This window comes from Telopea speciosissima, chromosome 11, assembly GCF_018873765.1.
Source record: "Telopea speciosissima isolate NSW1024214 ecotype Mountain lineage chromosome 11, Tspe_v1, whole genome shotgun sequence".
Classification (NCBI taxonomy): Eukaryota; Viridiplantae; Streptophyta; class Magnoliopsida; order Proteales; family Proteaceae; genus Telopea; species Telopea speciosissima.
The window spans coordinates 10674299-10698386 of NC_057926.1; the positions used below are offsets into that span (position 1 = coordinate 10674299).

The window sequence follows — 24088 nt, forward strand, 5'->3', positions numbered from 1 at the left end:
CATTGATCTCCTCTCAGTTTTATTTCACTATAAAAGAGCTTTTACAACTACAGCCACCCACTGCACTTGGATTTGAAGTTACCTACAAAATGGAGAGGAATTTACACATTATTACATTATTTCTTGTTAGAGAGGAATAGAAGGATGATAAAGACATCGAATAAGAGGAAATAAGGGAGAGGAATGATGATAAAGACATTGAATAAAAGATATGATCAATCTCTACCTATCTTATGTCAGATAAACATTCAAAGCAGAAAATAAATCAACTGACGAATCACCCCTTTTAGAAGGTAAGGAAGATTGGGAGGCAAATAGATCAACATTTGCCTACACATGATGCAATTAATTATAAATAAGAAATTTATCCATTGAATTATTCTATCTCAGTACAGACTTAAATTACCACAGCAATACCTGAGAAATAGAGGCTTGAGAGAAATTTAAACAGTGCATAGAATAATCAACTAACCCCTGTGAATATGCATAAAATATGTGTGGGATGTTAATCACAAAATTGAAGCGGAAAATTAAATATCACTAAAGCAAAAAATGATTAGAAAGTACCTAAGATACAACGACATGTTTCAAATTCAATAGTGTAGGGAAGCTTGAGTGGTATTAGTTGTCGTTGGTATTATTTTTATTCTTTTTCCTCATTTTTTAGTATAGCTTTTAATTCGTTTACTTGGGTTGGAGCCTGGCTTCTTCTTTCTCACTTTCTTCTTAAGCCCTTTTCACCAATGCATATCCCTCAGCTGAATTGGATGCTTGGGAAGCAATCTTTACTAGTTTAGGACACAGAATTTTATAACGCTATGAATAATCCAAATTAACATCTTCCTTTACTTGTTTTTCATTGATATTTTCCACTACCATTTTTCTTGCCCCACATGTCCATCTATTCAAAATGTAGGCTTCATGGATAAACTTGATATCTAACACATCCATAACCTTCAAAGCATGACGACATAGGATGCCAAATGATTCAAATTTCTTGTAGCTACATTCAACTGTAGTCTCAGATGAATTATACTCAACTATATATTTCACCGCTGTTACATTGAGACACCCAACAACATACTTATGTAAGGTATTACTTTCATCATTTTTTTTCATGTGACACTAACCAACCAATATATATTCATCATGAAATAAGCAGAAGATTAAAGGAGTGTAGACTTCTGCTACTTATAGCATAATGGGTATGGAAGTAAACGCATTCCTTGGGAGTTTATTTCTTGAATCAAACTCAGTCTTCAATTCATTATCATGCTTATCATTCACTACCCGCTCAAAATGCTTAAAAAATTATTCAATATCTAAAGTACACTTTGTATAATCCTTCAAGTCTGCATTTATGCTTTCACTTAGCTGTGTACTCCGCATACCTCTTGTAAATGTATTTTTCATATAACATCTCGTCCACTTTTATTTAAGTTCATAAATACGATCCAACCATGAACCATTTTCAATCTGATACACGAACCTTAATTATTCCCAATCTGCTTCAAATTATTTTTCCTCGTCATATTGATATATGTATTTTTTTCCGATCTGATAAGAAGCTTGACCCATCCTTCACTAAGTTATCTAAATGCTTAATCCCATTCTGCATTAAATACTAAGTACAAAGACCATGCCATATTTCAAGAAACACCTTTGAAATTGCTTTTGCCATTGCGGCATCTTGGTCTGTAAACAATGTTATAGGCTTCTTTTGTCCATGACTGCCCAAGAAAGTCTTAAACAACCATTTGAATGATTCAGCCGTCTCATCATATAAAAGTGCTACCCCAAATATAATGACTCCTCTGTGATGGTTAAATCCAGAAAAATGCCAAAAAGCCTATCTTTCTTGTTTGTACAATATGTTGTATCAAACGTCACAACATCACCAAAAAGTGCATAATCTATTACCATTCTCGCATCAGCCCAAAAATATTAGTTATTTGCTTTTCTGTATCCAACTACAAGTTGTAGGTAAAAGAGGGATTGAGCTTGGTTTGTTTCTCAAAATACCATAACAAACTCCCCGCTTCCCCATAATCTAAGTCACACTGACGTTTAGTGCGGAGATAATTGTAATGATCGACTTGGGTATAACCAAGGCCCTATCTCCCACCTGCATGTTTACCAATGTACTCAAATATATCCTTAGGTCTAATTCCAGAATCGTTGGCCAAATTAATTTCAAAGGCATGTATATCTGAAATGATCCGTTGTGACCGCATCATGTGACTGGTAGATGATATATGAAGCTTGTGATTATGATCTTCAATAAAATCATAGCATTCGTATTTCCCATTTTTCATAATCTTTATTCCCATGCGAGCAAAACAACAAGTTCTCGTCTCCGCTCGAGGGTTAATTACAAAACCAACACGCTTGTCATTTTTCTGAATACCTTCTTTACTATAAACAAATCTCCTCGAAGTTATCATTGTATTATCTTTCTTGCTCTTATTTGCAAAGTCTCTTCTAACACTAAAACCTAATCTTCCTCCGTAACTGTTATAGAACTCAAATGCATCATTATCAGACTTAAACTGCATGCCGATGAAAGGCTTACCCAGTGTATCTATTGGATTATCCATAACCCTCCTGAAGAATAGCAAAGTATAGAAAAACACCTGATTCTCAAAATTAATGATTCATAAACACACAAGAACACATGCATATGCAAAAAATGTGAGGAATGTACTTCAATTATGTATACCACTTGAAAGATTTATTAGCCTGTCCATATTTAACATTGCTTTAGCTTAGTTGAGAAAAGAACTAAGCTTTGGACTGTAACCAGAACTTAACTAAAATAAAGATTAGGAATCTTAAATATTAGATATAGCATACCATTTGCACTTAGCATAGACAGAATCATCGACAAACACATCGTAATACACATACATAGGCACTTGGCATTTACAACATGCTAGAAGACATGTTGGATGCATGTTGGATTATATTATATATGCATGAGATGGTTGTGGATTGAGAGTGGAGCAGAATTAGACAGCCTAGCAAAAGTTGCATATAAAAGAATAAGAAGAATCTATTCTCTGTATCATGAGTATGAGACCCTGTTCAGCCTAAATTATCACTCCCTATATAAAATATACCCCTTGTAGCCTTATAGATGATATTCCTTGTTTAGACAAATAGGAACTCTCCAACTTAGCATACCTGAAAACACTAGACTTGAAGTACTTGGGATTTATTTTTCATTGTACTGTGATCGTGGGGACCTGTCTCTAGATGAAAACCATCCATGAACAGAGCACTTCAAGTATCCATAAGTTGGTTCTTACCTTTTTAATATGTTATGCATCCAAATTTGGTTCACTGTTTGATACGCTTCTTGAAATAGTGTAATAGTGAATGAGCTCTAAGAACCCTTAAAGAATCAAGGTATGTTAAGAAAATATTACATCCTTTTGATATTGATTCAGTGTTGTAGTATCTTCAGTTTCTTAGATTTGTGGGAAATTCGGATCTGTATGCAAGTTGGATTTAAAAGATAAAAGTTTAGTCTGAGTGTTTAGTTTTAAATATTTGTAATGTAGTAGAAGGCCTATTTTATATATCGTTCAATATTTTGACATTGTGGACGTTAGGGTTTCTTGGAGTTTAGAAAATCGATTTAAAACAGAGGGTCCCTATTTATGAGGTATATTGGAAATAGCGAGAAGAAGATGAGGTATATTTAACGCATAGGGGGAATCATTGTCCCTGTTATTTTGGATTTTAGGATTTTTTGTGCTTGGTTTTGGACAAATGTTTTTTGGGTATAGAGAGAGAGAGAGAGAGATATGAGCAGGGAATGGTATAGAAATGAGCAGACCAAAGGAAAAAATTGAACCTCAGGTTGCAGGGGTATGAGAGAGCCTTCGCGTACGAGAGAGAACCAAGATTGCTGGAGGTTGCAGAACCCTTTGCCTTCGTCGGAGATCACTGGTGTGAGAGAGGAACCAAAGCCGAAGGTTTCGCCGAGGGATTCGCGATTGCAGCCGTCTTCCACTCGCACTTGGCCGGAGGTTGCAATCCAAAGATTTCTCTCAAGAGGTTGCAGGTTTTCTTTTTGGAGAGAGGAACCAACGCTTGAGGTTTTGCCGAGGGATTCGCGGTTGCAGCCGTCTTCCACTAGCACTTTGCAGCCTTCGACGGAGGTTTCAAGCAAAGTTATCGCGGTTGCAACCGTCTTCCTCTCTGTTGGAGGAGTGCAGAGAAATCTGGTGATGGAAGTCCTTCGTTTTCGGGAGGAGTGGAGAGAGAGACAGAAGAAAGAATAGTGGGAAAGAGAGAGCTAGAGTTAATGAGTGCATTGGGAAGTGGAAAAGTTGTTTTTAAAATTAACAGTTGGATGTTTAGTACACGTGTCTTACATTGGGTAAAGGAATCGTAGGAACTATTGGGTGTCAGAACCGTAGACATAAAAATCCGGGGACGATCCGTGAAAAGTTATGAACTCTGATCTGTGAAAATTTTGAATTTTTTAACCGCAAGGTCATAGTTATCAATGAATTACCAAGGTGACAGCCTTGGCATCCAGACTCCTTGACAATTATTGTCGCCCAGTGATCAAGAACTTGATCGAAACCTGTTGAAACCGTCGAGTTGTCTCGATTTCGATAAGTTCTGAGACGAGTTGGACTAAAACTTTTAAAAATCCCTTAACTCGGCCTGGTTTTGAGCATTTCGGTCTGGTTTCGACCGAAATCGACGATTTCGATTGAAAGCAGGTCGAAACGGTCGAAACCATGACCAAACAACATGCTTTTTCCTTGGTTTTAGCTAAACTGAACATGATGCCAATAATTCACAGGCCAAGCATCTTTACTTTTAGATGCAGAACCATACTACATAGTCTTATCTTCTACTCCTACCTTCTTTTTCCCATTCAAACTAATGACAGCCTTATCTTCTATTCCTATCTTCTTCTCCTATTCTTTATTTTTGCATCTTCTTCTCCTTATTTATTTCTTTTTTTTAGTTAAAATTCCATTCTGGGTCAAAGTCGTCCATCCTTCCAAAGATTTTTGGTTCAAAATGGAGAAAAGGATCTGATAAAGAAATATTTGGGAGAAATGAAGTTGTTCTTGGTATTCCTTTCGTTCTATTCTATTCTATTCCACAGTAATTGTTCAAATTGTATGCTGTGTTGTTTTGTTGATTTTGCTTTTTTTTGGGGGTTCATAGATCTTAAAAAGAGGATCATTTCAAGGAGGAGAGTAGTTTTTATGGAGGCATCTCCTTGTATGATAAAAGCTTCTCAGGTGGGCTAAGGAAATTAATAAAGAGTTTGACATTAAATTCCAACCCTGTGCTTTTCTTTTTTCAATCGGTAATGGACTATCAGACCAATTGGTCCCATAACATGTCATGGGATACGTATGTTGTGCATTCGGAAGAACGGCTTCGCAATTTTCAATGGTACGCTGCTCGTGGATTAGACCCACCAAGAAACTCTGCATGGAATTGAAGGGGGCATCTTAATGTTTTATTTGGCTTCAATGTATTATTCATGGTTCAAGTACTTTATAATTATGTGAACTAATTATAAATTTATAATACCATTTTAGTGTCTGTATTGTATCAGCACGTACGTTAGTAAACTAGGGTCAATAACCACAAGTACTATTTTCAATGATTTTTTGGTGAATGTAATTCATGGATTGTGTTTAAAATGTGAAAAATAGGTAACCTGCAAAAAATCAAACCTAAAAAAATCTTGTTTTGGGGTCGAAACCTTGGTTTCCCCATCAATGGCAAAAAATCCCAGGTTTCGACCGAGATATAGTCGAAATCAAAACGAACTCGATTTTTGACTGGTCGAAACCCGAGTTTTAGAACCTTGCTATCGCCTACTGTCGCCTAACACCTTGCGTCCAGGCCCGCAGACATTTTGGTCGCCTTGCGTCCAAGCCCCTTCATCGCCTTGATTCGCCTAGATATCCTGACAACTATGAGAAGGGTAACAAATGGTTAAAAAATAATCTTTTAAATACTGTTTTGATACAAGTCAATAGTCAACAAAAACTTGGACTGCGGGTGCAATTTCAGCTAAAGTCAGGGACCTGCAGCATATTTTAACCACATGAAAAATTCGACAATGTCTTCATATCATCATACCCACATGAAACTTCAAGTCATCATAGAATTGTTCATTACCAAACTTAAGCGCTCTGGATTTTCAAATTTCAATCTACACTAACCGCAGGCAGAGTATAGAAAGGAAAGAGGAAATCCAAACATGCTGAAGGGATTGCAAGGGCAGAACCTGGCGGCCGACGTCTCACAGCTGATGGAACAGTTGGATCGACACTGTTTGGCTCCCGATGGCTCTTTCCTATCCAAATCCGCCTATGACGATCTCCAACTCGTAAGGGCCTGCCCATTAACATTCGTCCACTTACCATTCATAATTCTTACTCAATTTCGCTTTAGATCTGAAAAAACACTTATTCGATTGCTGTTGCAGGCGAGGGATGAAATGTCGAGAGAGAGACTGCGTTATTTGGAGGCCATGGTATGTTCTTACCTAATTTATTACTCTTCTTCTGCTTGACGAGGACTGTAAAAGTGGACTTATGTTTGTGTTCTTTTGCAATGCTACTGGTTTGGTGAAGTTGAATTTCATATCTTAATCACTCTCCCACCCTTCGCAACTGTATATTAATTGAGCTGTTGGGGTTCCTTAGGCAATATATGGTGAGACAATGGCTATGGTGGAAGAGTATCAACAGGCAATTTCAGTCGCCAACCTTGGAGGAATGCGTGACATTCTGGCTTTGTACCCGCAGCTTGGCTTGAAGAGCTCCCCCCAGGTTTCTACCCATCATACTTCAAAATTTTCTCAACTATTTTCTAGAAGAGAAAATGTTCAAAATTGTCATTTAAAGTTCAAATTTGTATTTGTACAAAGCGTGGCCCCCTTGGAGGGGGGGGGGGTTTCATTTTAGTGCTAATTATGATGGAAATAAAATGCCTTTATCCTTTATTTAGATTCAATCATTTGGTGACAAAAACGAAAATTTAGTGGCTGAAGATTAACATAAAATCAGATCAACTGGGGGTAGCTTTCTCTGTTCTCAGTTGTCTGAGTCAGAAATCATATTTATTTTTTTTGATTGGTAGAAATCATGTTGTTGTTGGTTCCCATCTCCCTGTCATCCATATAGAGCAAACCTTTTAGTGTATCTTCACTAACTAAGCTCATGGACTGCCTGTCCCAAGCCCCAAATTGATTTCTTATAGATACAAAATGTTGACTTTGGATGGGAGCAGTGATAATATAGGGTCTGTGACTTGGTTAGTCCCATTTTTCCATTTGCAATGTGGTAATATAAAAAGGGTAAAGCTCTTTGTAACCAACCCGGTTCTTAAGGTAAGGGGTTTCTTTGTAATTTCACCCTCCTTCTCCCTCTCCCTCTTCCTCTCACTTTCCCTTGCCCCCTTCCCTTCTTCTTCGTTTCCTTTTCTTATCCCACTGACTACCCCTCCCTCCGGCTAGCCCTCCGTCGCTGGCCTACAGTGTGCTTGGGAACAAGTTCTTGCAATGGAAACAAGGAGTGTTCCATTTCATAGCAAACCTGGAACCCCGAGGGCCTGAACTTCCCCTACCCAAGTGACGAGTATAAGATCCCCAAACAACAATAGCCTTGGAAGTCATTACAGACAAGCTGTTCGAACACAAAACCGATTTCAGACAAAACCCAACCCGTAGGAGAGGATCAATAAAATGTTTCTAATCTTGAAAAACAGAACGCAATCCAGTATAGGATTTTCCAAAGAGCAAGAATAAATGCAATGGGAACACACCAACGCTGATGCAGTGTCTGTTTCGATTAACGGCAATGGACTTTGCCAAGAAAAATAAGTTGGTAAATGGATATCTTTGGGGCATTCAAGTTCACAAAGAAGGAGAGTCAAGGGGTGGCGTTTCCCAAGAATGTCAAAGACCGGAGGAAATTGCAGACTGCAAACCCCCACCTCTGCTCATCCACATCACCCCCTCTACAACCCCCGCCCCCACCCCTTTGGCAACCTTCGCTACCACCCCCTCTTCTTCCCTGCGCTTCCATCCTTGCAGACCATTCCACAGGCTGCCCTGCCCCAGACCCTGTTCGTTTTCATTCCTCAAACTGAAAAAATGCTCTTTCTGTGGTTTAAGGACCCTCAGGCAATCTGAAAACACCAATTCGCATACAAGACCAAAAGGAAGAAGAGATGGCTAAAACCCGGGTTTTATGAGCAAACAAGACGGGTCGATGGTCTCAGAAAATTGGTTCTCAAAGAGATAAGTTGCCATGGGACAACAACAGGAGGTAAAACCAAAAGTGGAAGAAAAGGGAGGAGAATCACCGATGGCTGATCCAGTGAATTTAGCTTTAGGAACTCGCTTGGTTTCAATTCCTTGATCGATTATGTAATGGACAATCTTATCTCTAAAACCAACATCTCTCCTCGCGCGTGAACTGCAATGGCTTCTGCTGTCCCCTTATCATCTTCGGTTGCGGTCAATCTCTCCGGAATGGAAGAGGAGGAAGCGAAGTGATCGGAGGAGAGAGAGAAGAGGGGAGGTTAAGACTATTTTAGGACATTACATCATTAAACATTTAATTATATCGCCACATGATTTTGTGAAGGGCAAAAGTGTCTGGTTACAAAATCTGTTTGTAACCAGGCATATAAAAATATCATTCAGATACATGAGGTAAGTTTCTAAATTGATCTTTATCTATAATGTAAGACTAGAACCAAAATAGGTCTAATCCCAGGCAGGATCAAATAGAAAACCTCTAGAGTCTTAGGAGAAAGAGGCATGAACCATATATCTCAGAGAGGTCGTATTTCTTGGGGTTGGTAGTAATGGAATGGTTTCATTATCAAAAATGAAGAACATTTCCCACCAAAAGATCAATCCAATAATACCAGAACAATGGGATCTCAAATTGGTAACCACAAGAGAAGTAATAAATATAAACCCACAAATTTGTAACATGTTGAAGCAGCAATGATGTTGATGTGGTAATCTTCAAGAAATCGATGTGACAATCAGTTGAAAGAAATCCCAGCAGCTTGTAGCACTCTTGAGATCGATTTGAACAAGGGTTTGAATTCAAGCACCAATGGAGTGGAATGGGGAAATAGGGGGTTGGCTATCTCAGCCTGGGCATCTCACCCATCCTATCTCAGGATTTTCACAAAGGCTCAAGCCAATATTTCATTAATCAAATCCGTGTACAATGTTGGCCTCCCTTACAAACTTATATAGAAGACTCAATAATAGACTTAGACACTAAAAAGGAAAGGCCTAACCCTATCCTTAACTAATAAGGTAACCTAAATTGACTAGGAAAGTGAAATAATAAAGAAAACAGACTCAAAATAGGACCCTAACTAAATTAATGAAGTAAATCCTGTTTTCCTACTTTCTACCCATATATTAAGCCCATTAAATTGGCCAATTACAAAATAAACCCACAGGATCAAAGCCCAACACTTACATAACCCAACCCAAAGTTTATTTTCAATAAAATAACCCTTTAGGTGACTTATCTACATCAATCTATCTGCAATCTATAAAGGCTGCGGTACAAAGAATGCTCTAGATGCTGGAGAAGTTCATTGACATTTATAGATTGTTTACTATGACGATATTAGATGCTATATTTTGATAATGTGTTGGGTTTTCACATGTGGTTCCCTGGTTTCATTGTTTGTTGCAGCCTAACTTCAGGGGAATTAAGATAGTGGAACTATTTATTTAGCTACAAGGAAGTATATCTTTTGATACTGCCTAGTAACTGGATGCAGGAAATGTTGTTTTTATTAGAACAGCTGTAGGTTTCATCCTGTGGAAGTTACATGATATATTCAATTTAACATCACCATAGATTTCAGAATTCTCCCCAGACCCCGCAGTGGTGGGAGCCTCGTGCACTGGGTACGCCCTTTTTTATTGATTTCAGAATCCTACCCACAACAGGGTAGAGCTCAAAACCAGCAGGTTAAACACCAAAATAATCCCCAATTTATGGTTCAGATTAACCCCAAACTCAAGTCACATGTAGGTAACTGTTAGTACTTCAACCCCTCAATGTAAGATGAAGATCCAACGGTTGGATTTCAAATTATATACCAAGGAATGAAAATATAACGTAAGTTCTGGATGTAGAAACAAAAACAACAACAAACTCAGCCATATCCCAACTTAATGGGGTCGGCTATATGGATCCAAACAAAACAAAGTAGACAAGACTGAGGTCTAAACAAGAAAGGGGAATGAAGGGATGGAAATAGAGGGATAGGGAATGAGATGAGAAATGAAAAATGGGAAATCACTAATGAACATAGTTGTCATGGCGTCTCGGCGACCCAAGGCGGTGGGGAGGGTCCAAATTTCAGGCGACACCAACTAGGTGACCAAGGCGCCTGGACGCCTAGGAGTCGCCTAGTCGACGCCTTGACAACTATGCTAATGAAAGATGGAATAAAAGAAAAATGAGAGCTGAAAGGGTGAAAAATGAAGGTGAAAAAAGAAAGAAAGTAAGAGGAAAGAGGCACAGCCCAGCACGTCAGGAGAATCTCCGCTAAATGGATCCTTGCCCTCCAACAGGCTCTATCCGAGGTCACACTTGGAATTAGAAACAAAAATATACTTCAAACCCCCAAGGCAAAATAACACAAGAATGTGGACAAAATCAACACTTCATGAACAAACTATCATATGTAAAAATCAGTTCATTCCCATGGCTAGATGTTTCAGTCTTTCAAAGAAGCAATACACAATATAGACACTAATAAAGGTCCCCACTCATGGACTAAGATAATATTAAGTAGTGTTGGGCCTAAGTCTGGCCCATGAAAGTGGACCAATAGCTGGGCCCAAAGGCCTAGGCTGGCTAGCTGGTTGGGCTAGTCTCAGTGGGCTGGCTGGTTCTTTCTTCTCTTCCACCTCTTAACTACATCATTACAGGCCTAGACATGGTTCTAGCTTTCACCTAGTCATGATTATATGTTTTGGTGCTTCTATAGTTTTCAATTGACTAGGATCTCTTTAACATTTCTAGGTAATTTCAGGTTTACGAGGTTTTAGAGCGCAGGCTTGTTGTTGCTGAGGCAGCTCAGAGATTGAGACTTCCTCTTCTTTCGAAAGATGGAGAAATTCAGGAAGAAGAAATTGAGAAATGGAGTATAATGTCAAGGAGCTCTCTTGATAGTACTAGTACCAGTGTCACAATCAGTTCAAGCTCTAATTCAACAAGTTATATTAATGGTTTGGTGAATAGCACCGCAGGTGCATCTAACAATGCTGTTTCTTTTGGTAGTACTGATATAGTAGATCCTGGAATTGGTGGAGTGCCAAATCGTTTTCTTGGAGTTACACCAGGTTACTTATGGCAAACTCAGCTCCAGCAAACACCATATCATGTGGTATGTTACTTGGATTTTTTTCATTCGTTGTGTATCAAAAAGCATCATAAGCATACAGAGAAATTTATGTGTGATGCCTGTTGAATCTTTTCTATTTGGTCATTAGGTTAGATTTCAATATTTATGGTCAGACGTGCATATTTCGGTGCTTTTTAAGCTGATAATTTAATAGTGCTTCGAAGTTCACCCAAACCATTTTTAAGTGTTCCTAAGACTTGGGCTATATCCTTGTAGGACATGGCTGAATATCAAATGTCACTTTCCCGTGAAGTTGAGGTTCGTCTGAAAGCTAAATGTGATAAGTTAGCTGAGGCTTTTGTAATGGATGACATTGGTGGGTTCTAAAGCTTATAAGAAGATTATATCTGTATATATCCCTGTAATATATGTTCCAAGAATATATTCTGGACTAATACTACTACTACTTTTATATTTTGTAGACACTTCATCCAGTGCGCGGCTTCCGGAGAGGTTTGCTTATGTTTCCTTTAGTCATGACCTTTTCAACCTTGAAAGTTGAAAGTAATGTTTTGACTTGAGAGTCATTCTTGATGTATGCAAATGAAGCAAATCTAAAGTACATCTTTGCCTGAGCAGTTACATAATACAGTTACTCATTTCATTTTTATGTCCTCAACTTTTATCTTTTATTTGTGTTGAAGAATCAGCCTCTTGCTTGCGCTGTGATATCATTATCAGCCACCTCGGTTATCCTCTTTGGAAGTTTTGATGAATGAGCAATGATTTGTTTGATTTTAACATTATATTTTCTCTGATGACTTGACATTTCCTGTTTCACTGAACCTAATTCTTACTGTGCTTCAAAAATTCATTGAGAATTCAAACTTCAAATCATATGAAATTAGTTAAAGTTTTAAACTGAAGGGTAAGTAAACATTTATAAGAACAGCCATGTTTATGGGGCTGCAAACAGTAAGCTGTAAGGAGGATGCAGAAGCTTAGAATAATATATAAACAATACTGATTTGCTAATTCTGACATACTGGTTCTGGGCTTAGAATATCCAGTATGGATGGTTTATTCCCCTCTTGACGCACAAGCGTACATGGTGAAGGAAATAAGAAAGTTGGATTAGAGTTTACAGAATAAACAAAAACCATGCATGAACTTAGATTTATTGTATTTTATAAATAAAAAAATAATAATATCTGTCAATTGCAGTTATCAGAATCGGCGCACTTTGGCCAATCCCAGACTGTTAACTAGTCATCATAGGACCCAGATATCAATACCTATTGGGTCATAGACGAATCTACTATTTAACAAAGACACCAGGGCGGGTTTTTCCTGATGCATTCAACCTGAGTGAGTTTTGCCAGACAGGGAATGTTGTACTTCACAAAGAAATTGGTTTGTTTTGGATAAATTGTTAGTTTACGCGTTCTTTCTTTTAGGGTTTTGTTGTTGAGAGATGGATCTAAAATGAACCGAGAATAATGAAGAGAGGGGGGCGGGGAGAGGGAAGACCTAAAAGAGAAGGGGAATCAGTGAGGGATGGGAGGGAGGAGATTTACGGGAAGAGACATTGCACAAGTTAATTAAGTCAATGTTAGTCCCGCTATTTCCATTGCCACCTTGGTAGAAGAGATCAAGGGGCACAAGCTGGAAAGAAAGAGTTTTTTAGAAGACCTGAAAGACATAATGCCATTCACCCCCCCCCCCCCCCAAAAAAAAAGAAGAAGAAAGACATAATGCTTGAAAAATTAGATTGTTTTCATTTTTTAGGGACAATGTCCCATGCAAATGAAGCTCATTTGCACATTTTATTGGGGAAAATCTATCTATCTATATATATATAACAGGCATACAAGTACTGATTGACACAAGTGTATGTCAATGTGGGTCATCCCATTGTCTGAATCTGAACCAATGACCTGCGAACTGGTGCCCTTCATGTGTTGATGTGTGCTTTAATAAGTATGTTATGCATATGTGCATATTAACAGTGAACAGTCGGGAGAGGAAGGAAAGAGATTTGGTCGAGCAAACTTGTCAATAGCAAATTGCTTATGCACTTTTACCATTAACAAATACCCCAAGAAAAAGTAATTAAACAAATAAGTGTAATTAAACAAATAAGCATGCCTCGCTGGTTGCTACCTTTTCATATAAAAAAATTCAGTGACACTTACATAAAAGCTTAAAATCATGCTGTTATATGATGAGTTGTGAATATATAGCCATAGTTTTGTTTCTTTAATAGATTTTATTTGTTTTTTTTTCCTCTCAATTTCTGAAGAAATTGCTTCCTGAATTCCTACAAGATGGTGATTCCAATTCCCATTCACATTATTCGTCAGGGTAAAATTAATCGCTGAGGAGATTGAAAGGGAAGAGGCTGCTCTGCGGGAGGACCTCTATTCAGCAGATAGGAAGTTTGCAGAATACTATAATGTATTTGAACAATATCTCTCTCTCCCTTTATAAACTTGACTTGCAATCCTTGTTAAGCTTTTACTTCCTCTGATTTCATGTAACTGATACTACTACTGTAAATATCGTCCACTGAAGGTCCTAGAGCAGATATTTGGGGTGCTTACTAAGCTTGTTAAGGATTTGAAGCTGCAACACCAACATCAATATGTAAGCTTAAATGCTTGGTGCTTGCTTTGATTCAGATGCATTAAGTAGTTTCTGATGTATCTGAATAGTGAATAATACGTTTTTCATTTTCCTTTTTTAACCTAAAACCTTTAATCTGTTCATCTTTTCATGAATTGAACAGGATGAATTAAGAAAAACTTGGTTATGCAAAAGGTGTGAGACAATGAATTTGAAATTGAGGTTTGTTTCCACATTTTCTAATTTCTGATTGAAGTTTTGATTACTTTATGACGTTAATACTCTTTGTCCTTTATTATTTCATTCAAAATTATGCATAAATTAATTCATTGGTGCAATCCTGGGTTCGAAAACCCTGTTTGGTATTGCTATGGGCCCATCCAAAGAAAAATATCCCAATTATAAGGAGATAATGGCAATCTGGTAATTAACCAGAATTTTCAAGTGGCCACTTACTAGAATAAAAGGACAAGGACACAACAAGGGCAAACTATGAAGGGATGATATTTGATAAAAACAAGACTAGAAATAAGGAAGAAAGGAGGGGTAATGAGGAGTAAGACAACCACGAATTGAGGTTGTGTTCAACCTCTCGACAACAACCAAGGTGGAAGGTCAGATCTGGTTTGATAAGAAAGAACTCCCTCAAGAAAACTCATTTTGACCTGAAATAAGGAAGGAGGGGTAATTCTGGAAATAAGAAGTAAATAAGGAATAAGACAACCTTGAGTTGAGGTTGTCTTCAATCTCTCGACAGCAACCAAGGCGGAAGGGCAGATCTAGTTCTTTAGGAGAGAACTCACTCAAGAAAACTGATTTGGACCTGATATTTCAGACACTATTGCAACACCAAGGCCTGCTGAATTCAACAATGTTGATCCAAGAGATCAATTAGGGAGTTAAAGTAATGAATCTGAAATCAGACTGGGCGGTAGAAGGTGAACCAGGTCTGAACTTCCTTCTAGAACTTAAAAACCTGGCAGGCTTTCAGACACAGATTCAGTAGTCTGAATCGCCCTTGTATAGTTGTATGTGTGACCTTTCTTCAAAATTTTAGGTTCAAAGAGGACAGGATGAACGAGTTCAGTCCTACCCTTTGAAGCTGCAACTAATCCCAGAACAGAATAGAACAGGGTACACGATGGTAATATGGCAAGAAGAAGATGGAAGAGACAGGAGGATATAACATAGGATACAGAAGGGACAGGAAAGAGCTAGAAGATTTACCGGAGAAAGAAGAAGGAAGATAAGAGATGAACACGATGGCCAGCGGCCCAGCAGGCCCACGCCGCACCATGGCAACTCAAACCAATTCTTTTATTCATTATTCAATCTATCCATACGTTGGGTTGCTTACATATGTATAAAAAGAAATCACACTAAAACAAAGAAACTTGAAGTAAACTTAAAAACTGGATAGCTAGAATCTCCTATGTATCTAACTCCTACCAAAATAAAACAGAATAGAATAAAATAAAAGATTGGAATATCAACCCAATTTAATGCCTAAACATCCTACTAGACCCAAGTCAGATTTCAACCCGGTTCTCGGTCCAGGATTTCAAACGGGTTCGGGCTGATCCACGAAAGTGCTACTGCATCATTCTTGAGGAATTTGTTCATTGAATTTAATACTACAAATGTCACTTTTCATTTTGTAGGGACTTGATTTTGGATTACATTCTTTGTATTTGCATTTTGACATCCAATCCTTTCCTGGCTAGATTGATTTGGTGACCCTAGTCCTTACAGCTCCTCCTCCTACCCCCCCCCCCCCAAAAAAAAATATATATATATAAATAAATAAAAATAAAAGAAAAACCCTTCCTTTGGACAGCCTCCTTAAAATAAATTCTCCAGTTTGGTAATCTTAGTTGTATGGCTATGTGTGCTACCAATATGTATTTTATCAGCAGAGAAGGCGGGACATCATTGCATTGAAGGTTGGTTCAGAATTCCTACCATTGGTCAGAGTTTGTGCATGTTCATCAGATTCCGTAAAATGGTGGAATTTCTGGGGTTTGGAGCTGTGGAGAATGCGTATATGTCTGAAAAATTGGAGTCTCTGGAAAGAAAGTAACAACAGAATTTTTAAGATGTATTTGTATAAACTGACAGGTGGTGCATGGGGTTGGTTTTAGTGTTCCACTGTTCATCCATCCTTGAGGACCTTCAAGGTTTTTGATATCTGGACTTTCAGCATTGGAGTGTTGTACCAAGGTAGATTCTGTAGGTTTGAAGGGTTTTGATATTGACCTTTCAGGCCGCTTTTTACAGGATTGGAGTATGTTGAAGAGTTTGAAGGGTTTTTGGGTGGACCTTTCAGGGTTTTTTCTTTTAGGAAACTGGGGCAAAATGGTTCAGTCTTTGTGATTGGGACACCTCACCACTATTATTTTCTTAGTTTATGTTCCTTATAAAAATTGATTGGTATGATTTGTAAGCCACTGGCTGCAAAAGTTGATGCAGAATCTCTGAAGCAAAGTAACATGAATTCGATTCTCATGTTTGTCTTTGTTGGTTCATTCCCTTACATTTAAAAAGCAAGGTCCTTGGTTCTGTTTCCCGGTATACGTGGATTGTTCTCTTGCTTTGCATGATATCTGTTTATTGATTTTGCGAAATCTAGCTATTTGTTTTGAAACAAAATCAAGGTTCATGTGTGTAATTATCAAAGGAAAATGTGTATGTAAATTTCTTTTTCTTATTTTCTTATTTATTTGGCAACATCTGGAAACGACATTGAAAATTTGGATGAAAGTGATTTATTTGGATGTTCCATAGCATTCACGCATAAGTTATCATTATGATGAATTCTTCCAGACCCTGCACTGGCAGGAACCTCGTGCACTGGGTACGCCCCTATGATGAAGTCTTCCAGCACTACCAATAAAAACTGCAGTTAGTTCATATGTGGTTCCAGTGATAAATACGAACTGGGTATGATTCCCTCAAGAATATGAACTTACACCCAATGCTTTGACTAACCAAAATGAAATGATTTTCATTCCATGTGGTTTTGAAAACAGCACTAATTTGATGTGGTACTTACTGTGATGCTAACTGTACGGTGACAATAATTTTCTCTTCTATCTTTAAGCTATGTGATTGGCATTTGAACATGGGGAGCCTAGTGTGCTAGTTCTGCTTGATAGCATCTGATGTAGCCAATCTTTGTCTCAGGGTTTTGGAACATCTTCTCCTGCGCGACACTTACACCCAAGAATCAATACCAGCTCTCCTTAAGATTAAGTACGTAATGATGACTGGTTATTTCTTCCTTTGCCCCCAAATGATAACTCATTCTTAGTATAATTGTTTTCTGTTTATTGAGGTACTGAATACCATGACTTATTTGTAGGAAGTATCTGAAAGAGGCCACGGATGAAGCTTCCATTGCTTACAATAAAGCGGTATGTTCCTGTAGAAACTAGAAAGTTTTAATGTCATGATATGTTGTAGTATGTTAGTGCAGGTTTTGTTGGGGGTTGCCCGGTTTTTTGTGGATGAGCTTATATTATGAACTCTGGCTAAAACCATTTACTGAGTAAAGGTTTTCTGGATGGCAATCTAGAATCCCGTGATTAGTTTACCCTCCCCTATGGAAACATCTGTCCTTATGGATGAATGATATGTCCAATTAAGGCCATCCATCTAAAAGTACTCTCAGAATTGGCAATGTTTACAGTGCCTATTACAGGATCCCCTATATGATTAACAGGATAGGGTACTGTTAATGTTTCCAATCTATCCTGGATAAGGCACTGTTAACGTTGCCAATAAGAAGTGTAATTTGGCCACATGTCAAGATTGGCTAATCTATCCTGTTAATCAGATAGGGATCCTATAATCTGAAAGTACTCTCAGAATTTGCAACATAAACAGTGCCTATTACAGGATACCTATGACTTCTATCCTATGAGTGACCATCATTGACAATCTTAAAGTTTAAAATAACAAGAAGAAAATGGAAAGGTGCTACTTCTTGTTCTGCTGCGTAAGATAGTTGCTGTGATTTATGGTTTGTTGGTGTTAGAATAATAACCGTGGGAGTATTTTGAGCAAGGATAGAATTAATTAGGGCTGTGACACTGTTCACGTGAACAGTGTCGTGAACAGTGACGGTGAACAGTATTGGATCAATTCTGTAATTTTTCTCTCCTCTTCTATTATAAATAAAGGGGCTTGGATGTTCATTAATACATCCAAGCATTGAGCTCTATTCTTTCCTATTAACAGTTGGGTAGAAGAGTGTTGATGTTGGATATGGGTTTTTCCTTCACAAATAGGTAAATCCATTGGAAAATAAAAAATACACATGTCTGATGAAATGGTCGTTGCTATCTGTTCCAATGACGAATCATTGGTTTAACTGAATAAATGAAATAGATATACCTTTCACTTTGTCTCAGGTTGATGGATCTCTAATTTCGTTTCTTGCCTTGGGGGTGAAGTGCTTGTAATTTACTGAAAGATTGAAGTAGTCTATATTTAATTTTATATTTCCAAATCTTGTTACTGGCTTATTCTGCTTTAGGTTTTTGATATTGGGGAACAACTAAACGGCTTGTTTCCTTCGTACTAACGGCTAGTTGATGCAAACCAAAACATCAATTGCTTGTGATGGTTAACCATTGTGTATTGCACTACCTGCATTTGTCAATACTGTGATAGGGCTTGGTTCACTAAATAGCAAACAAATACCCAACCCACAAGTAGGACCAACAAGTACTCTGTTACATCATTATAAACCCTTGAATAACAGTAACAACAGTGGTCGGATCAGACCTACAATTAGATCAAAAGAAAGAATACGATATCAGTGCTTTACCCTCAAAAGCATGAAACATTATCAGCACGTTATTTTCAAAGACAAATTGTATGTCAACTTAAAGAAGTGTGTGTTCATGCAAGCTAGCCTAGACTTTCTAGGTTTTTTCATGTCAACTGCATAATATGACCCACGATTCTAGTTTTGAGTGAACCAGTTATCACCCAGACAAATGGGCTTGGTTTGGCCTGGCCCAAAAGACCAGTTGAAGACCATGAGCCTAAGTATGGGCCTGGTTCTTCTTCGGGCTTGTGATAGTACTGCTTCCTGTAGTACTTGTGTCTACATCAGTTGAGACCGGTTAACAGAACAGCCAATGATATATCAAGTTAGTCCTTTATCAATTTCACGAATCTTTCTTTGCTATACTTGGATATTAAATTAGTAAATGGCTGACTTCTAAAACGAATGAGGATATGAATGTTTCATACTTCCTTTCTCTCCACATTGTACACTTCATTTATACGTATATGTTGCACGATCCCCACAAACAGGTTGATTATTGATGGGTCTCACCTTTTATGTAGACATTTAATCTTGATATGTGGCCAAACTACAATGGGGTTACATCTAGGGTCAGCCTTAAGCCTTTATTTGTTTGCGCTTATCATGGATGATTTAACCAGAGACGTACAAGATGAGGTTCCTTGGTGTATGCTTTTTTTTAATGATATAGTTTTTTGGTGGATGAGACAAAAGCAAGGATTAAATCCAAGTTGGAGTTATGGAAATCAACTTTGGGATCAACAGGTTTTAAGATAAGTAGAACAAATATGGAGTGTATAGTGTGTTACTTTAGTTACACTAAGACGGTTAATAAGATGGTGTATATTGATCAGAGGGAGATTCCACAAGGTGATTTTTTAGGTATCTAGGCTCAATCATAAGTAAAAAAAAAAAGGCAATATAGAATATGATGTTGCTCAGAGAATTAAAATAGGATGGATGAAGTGGAGAGGTGCATATGGAGTGTTGCGTGATTGTATTCCTTTAAAGTTTAAAGGAAAATTTTATAGCACTGTGATACGACTGGTTATGAACTTATGCTGTATGGTGCGGAATGTTGAGTAGTTAAGAAGCGTCATATAGACAAACTAAGTATTGCGGAGATGAGGATGTGGAGATGGATGTGTGGGAAAACTAAGAAAGATAAAGTAAGGAATAACCATATTAGAGCTGAGTTGGGGGTAGCTCCGATACGTGATAAGCTACGAGAAAGCTGTTTGAGGTGGCATGGTCATGTTCAACAGAGGCCTTGAGATGCTCTAGTTTGGAAGAGTGATTTGATTCAGATTGAAGGATCTAGAAGAGCTAGGGGCAGGCCTAAAATAACCCTGGGAGAAATGGTGAGGAGACATGCATAGCTTAGGTCTCATTTCCTGTATGACTTTGAATAGAGCTGATTGGAGAGCAAAGATCCATGTGGCCGACCCCATTTAGTTGGTATAAGGCTATGTTGTTGTTGTACGTGGCCAAACTACAGGATCTCCCATCTGATTAACAACATAGATTGCCCACAGGATAATCTTTTCCATTGTGTATGTGTGCATTGTGTGTTGTGTTTGTATGTATATGTGTATGTGTAGGGTTTTTAGTTGCATGTGGTTCATGCTTCAATTTTTGCACCAGGTTACACGTCTTCGCGAATATCAAGGAGTTGATCCTCACTTTGATACAATTGCTAGGCAGTACCATGATATTGTGAAGGTAACTCTTTTTCCATTTTACAGTTTGTGACTTCCTCAGAGTCCCATAGTGTACTAATTTTCCAATTTTCTTGGCAGAAATTGGAGGGTATGCAATGGACGATTCATCAAGTCGAAATGGACCTGAAACGGTCACTGGAGGACCCAAGCACATGAATAATTTGCAGCTTCTGTTTATTTGTTGATGGAAAATGTGTTTTTCTTTTTTCTTTTTTTATTTTATTTGAGGGATAATCTGATGACAAGCCTATGAATTTTTGGAAAATTGGACCATACATCCATTAATCTAAGGGCTAAGCCAAGGGTTCTTTAACCAAACACTTTCTCCCTTCCCCAACCCCTCAAAAAAAAAAAAAAAAGAAGCAAACATACTTCTCATATTTTTAAGACTTATTTGTCCACACCAAAATACCCCAAGAGGGCCTCCCCCATATGAAATTTGAGATGGGGAGAAGACACCCTCTTGGAGTATTTGGGTATAGACTGTAAAGTTATTAAAAACCTTGTACTTCATTACATAACTGCTGCAATTTGAAATGTTGAATAATTAAACAGTTGTAAAAGTTGGCTACAATAGTGATCTTTTCTGCTGTCAACTCAGGTCCTTGTAATCACATTGTTCCTGAGGTGTTTACTTTTATAGAATATTCTTTGCTGTAAATGGTTTGCAGGTTTGTCCATGGAAATCCATCCATCTCCATGAGTTGGAGGCCGTTGAAAGAGGGCATGAAAGAAGCTAGTGGATGGACGAATAAAGTATTTGAATCTTAATTCTATCTGATTCACTGCTGAATGTTGAATTGCCATATTACTTGGCTGTGAAAACCTTTATTTTGCTATCAGAGGATTTAGTGAAGTGAGGCACATTGGATCCAATTTGTAAATGTACTGTATCTGGATTTCATTTCTGGGGAATGGGTGTGGGTGAAAATATGTTCTCCCAGGGAACCTTTTTTTGGGTAGCAATGTTGAAAGATTTGGAAGAAATGATTCTTTTAGCTTGGTTTTGTAACCTTTATCTAAACAATATGTCAACTAAAACACAGTAACAATTCACAGATGCACTATTGCTTTTGTTGTTTCCAGGGTTTTACGACACAAAATTGGAAATTTAGATCTGGATTGGTCCCAGCCAATTCTGATCTGAATCGGATTGAAACTGTACTGGCCCTAGAATTGGTGTTTTAATGTCCTTTAGGGTTTTTCCATGCAAGGATTAGAAGAGCTGAATGGGCCGAAATTAGGAACGGCCTTGGCCAATTCCCATTCTATCTTGAAACACTGCCTCTGCCTTATTTCCGAATCAGCTGGGCTTTCACAACCCTCTGGAGAAGATTCAGACTAGAGACAATTGATGGGATCATATTGAATATGTACATATATGTTTTTGGGTTTTGTTTCCCATCGAGTATAACGTTTCACTATTTGTACATGGTAGTACATGGGTTAGTCCATGTGATAGAGGATTAGGTAAGCATCTCATTGATACAATTTCAGCTTAAAATAAGTAGAGGAAGTAGTTAAATTACAATAGCTGTTATTTTGTTATTTTATATTCATCTTCATTTGATTGTATTTTGATAATTTTACTAAAACTTTGAATCAGAGCTTGAGAAACTTTCGTTACTTTGGACTAAAACTTGGCCATTGAGACATATCTGGGGTTCTCTATCATATGGATTAACCCATGTACTACTAAGTGGAAAATAAGCTTTATACTTCTCTAGGCTTAATGATACCTAGAAAGACCTGTTTTTTATATGTAAAGGGATCATGTTGGATATGAACTACTGTAGTAAGCATTAATTGTAACAGACTAGAGATTTTAAGAGACTACTCAAAGATTTCCATCGGAGCATTAGAACATGTATTGGAGCTATAAGAACATGTATTGGGTTTGTTGCAAAGGGAGCTGAGTATTGGGTTTTTCAAGACGAGATTTGCATTGGAGCTATAATTGAATATGGGTAATTTTTGCTCCTCGATTTTTGATTCTGGTTTTGTTATTCTTTAAGAGGTCTTGGATTTTGTTTCGTATTTTTTAAGATCCTAGTGACTATTGACTGTTGAGTTTCTATCGTTAGTATTTTGTTCCTATTCAATATATTGCTGAATGGTTCAATCTTATGGGTTGCGGAGCAAAAACAGAGGGGATGGGGCGGTGTTGAGTTGTGGGGCAAGGTGGGCTGGGGGAAGGAAGAACTTGGGTGGTATGTTGCAGAGGAAGAGTTTGGTGGGGTGAAGACTCTGGACTGGGAGAGGAATGCAGACAGAAAGAAGAAGAAAAAGTGGGTACCATTATAAATAGAAGTTTAATTTGGTTTTCAAGTAACTTTGGGGATTAAGTAAATGTTTTCAAAATTAATACTTACGGATGTAAAATAAATTTTAAATCTATTTATCTTGTAATTAATTTTTTTATCGTGTGAATCTAGGCAATCCCTCCCCACATTTTTATCGCTCCCAGTACATGATCCCCCATTGCACATCAAGTGTACCCCCTAAGAGCTCGACACGTGGTTAATTCGAATCTAACGGTCATGTTTGAAAAGAGAAAATTGAAACTCACAACTTAATACCCCATTGCAATTTCTCTCTCCTCTTTCCCGCCATTCTTTCTCTTCTCTCACGCGAAGGTACTTCTCCTTCTCTTGATCGCTTGCCAGAGAAGCTGTTGGAGACGGCAACCAGAAGCTGTCTCTTGGCAACTGTGAAGAACCTTGTGGAAGGTATAAGAGTTGTTGCTGCGAACCTAACCTCACCCCCCCCCCCCCGGCGGTTGTGGAAGAATCCGAGTGAGAAGGCATACCTGACCATTGGTCTTTCACACGTGGAACCTCTCACAGTAGACCTGACCAGCGCAAGAGCACCCTCACTTATCTGCCGACGCAAGAACACCCTCACTTGACTCTGCAACATCTTCAAGAAATTCCAACGCCTCTGCTCAGTCACTACTTGTTAGCGACTCCTCTCGTCCAAGGCGACAACGCTGCCGTTGATGGCGAAGGCATCCAAGGACGGTGGGAGTTATCTCCATCTCCCTAATTCTAAGGTATCGTCCTTGCTTCCCCTTTGAGTTTCGAGTATTTCCTCGTTCTTTTTTTTTTTTTTTGGGTTTTTTCCAAATGTCGCCCTGAAAAATGGTCAAACTTATAGTTGCTTCCCTGAACTTTCACTAATTTCATGTACACCCCTACTTTCCAAACTAAGTACCACTATAATCCCTCCTATTAGTCAAAGTCATTATGTTATAACGGATCCCAGTTTTTTAACATTGTTAGGCCATTCTACCCCTTGATAAAGTAAAATAACAAAAATGTCCTTACTTGAAAAAAAAAAAAATATCCAACCCATCTTCCCCAAACCTCTACAATTCTTCTTTTTTTTCAAACCCTAAACGATTTTTAGAGGAAGAACTCCTTCGATCAAGGAAACAAACTTCAAACACTCAATGAATCATCCAATTACTTGGGTAACCCACAACTTTGTGGATCACCGCTTTCAAACATGTGCCCTGGTGATACTGATGGAG

General features: G+C 38.1%; 1 protein-coding gene across 1 annotated transcript; it reads left to right on the forward strand.

The window, feature by feature from the left end:
* Positions 1-6186: 6186 nt before the first annotated feature.
* LOC122644559 (AUGMIN subunit 4-like) lies at positions 6187-21446 on the forward strand. The gene is made up of 14 exons (XM_043837935.1): positions 6187-6379; positions 6479-6526; positions 6699-6824; positions 11083-11436; positions 11671-11770; positions 11877-11907; positions 13758-13851; positions 13969-14040; positions 14183-14241; positions 17203-17271; positions 17381-17432; positions 20480-20557; positions 20635-20751; positions 21236-21446. The coding sequence occupies exons 1-13, from the start codon at positions 6251-6253 to the stop codon at positions 20710-20712; spliced, it is 1290 nt and encodes a 429-aa protein (XP_043693870.1). The 5' UTR covers positions 6187-6250; the 3' UTR covers positions 20713-20751; positions 21236-21446.
* Positions 21447-24088: the final 2642 nt, after the last annotated feature.

What these genes read in the sequence shown, in the direction of transcription:
- LOC122644559 (XM_043837935.1), top strand. Translation starts at nt 6,251, where the DNA reads ATGCTGAAGGGATTGCAAGGGCAGAACCTGGCGGCCGACGTCTCACAG. An exon ending in TGCGTTATTTGGAGGCCATG is followed by an intron (nt 6,527 to 6,698) that starts GTATGTTCTTAC and finishes GGGGTTCCTTAG; the next exon opens with GCAATATATGGTGAGACAAT. An exon ending in CCAGCTCTCCTTAAGATTAA is followed by an intron (nt 17,272 to 17,380) that starts GTACGTAATGAT and finishes ACTTATTTGTAG; the next exon opens with GAAGTATCTGAAAGAGGCCA.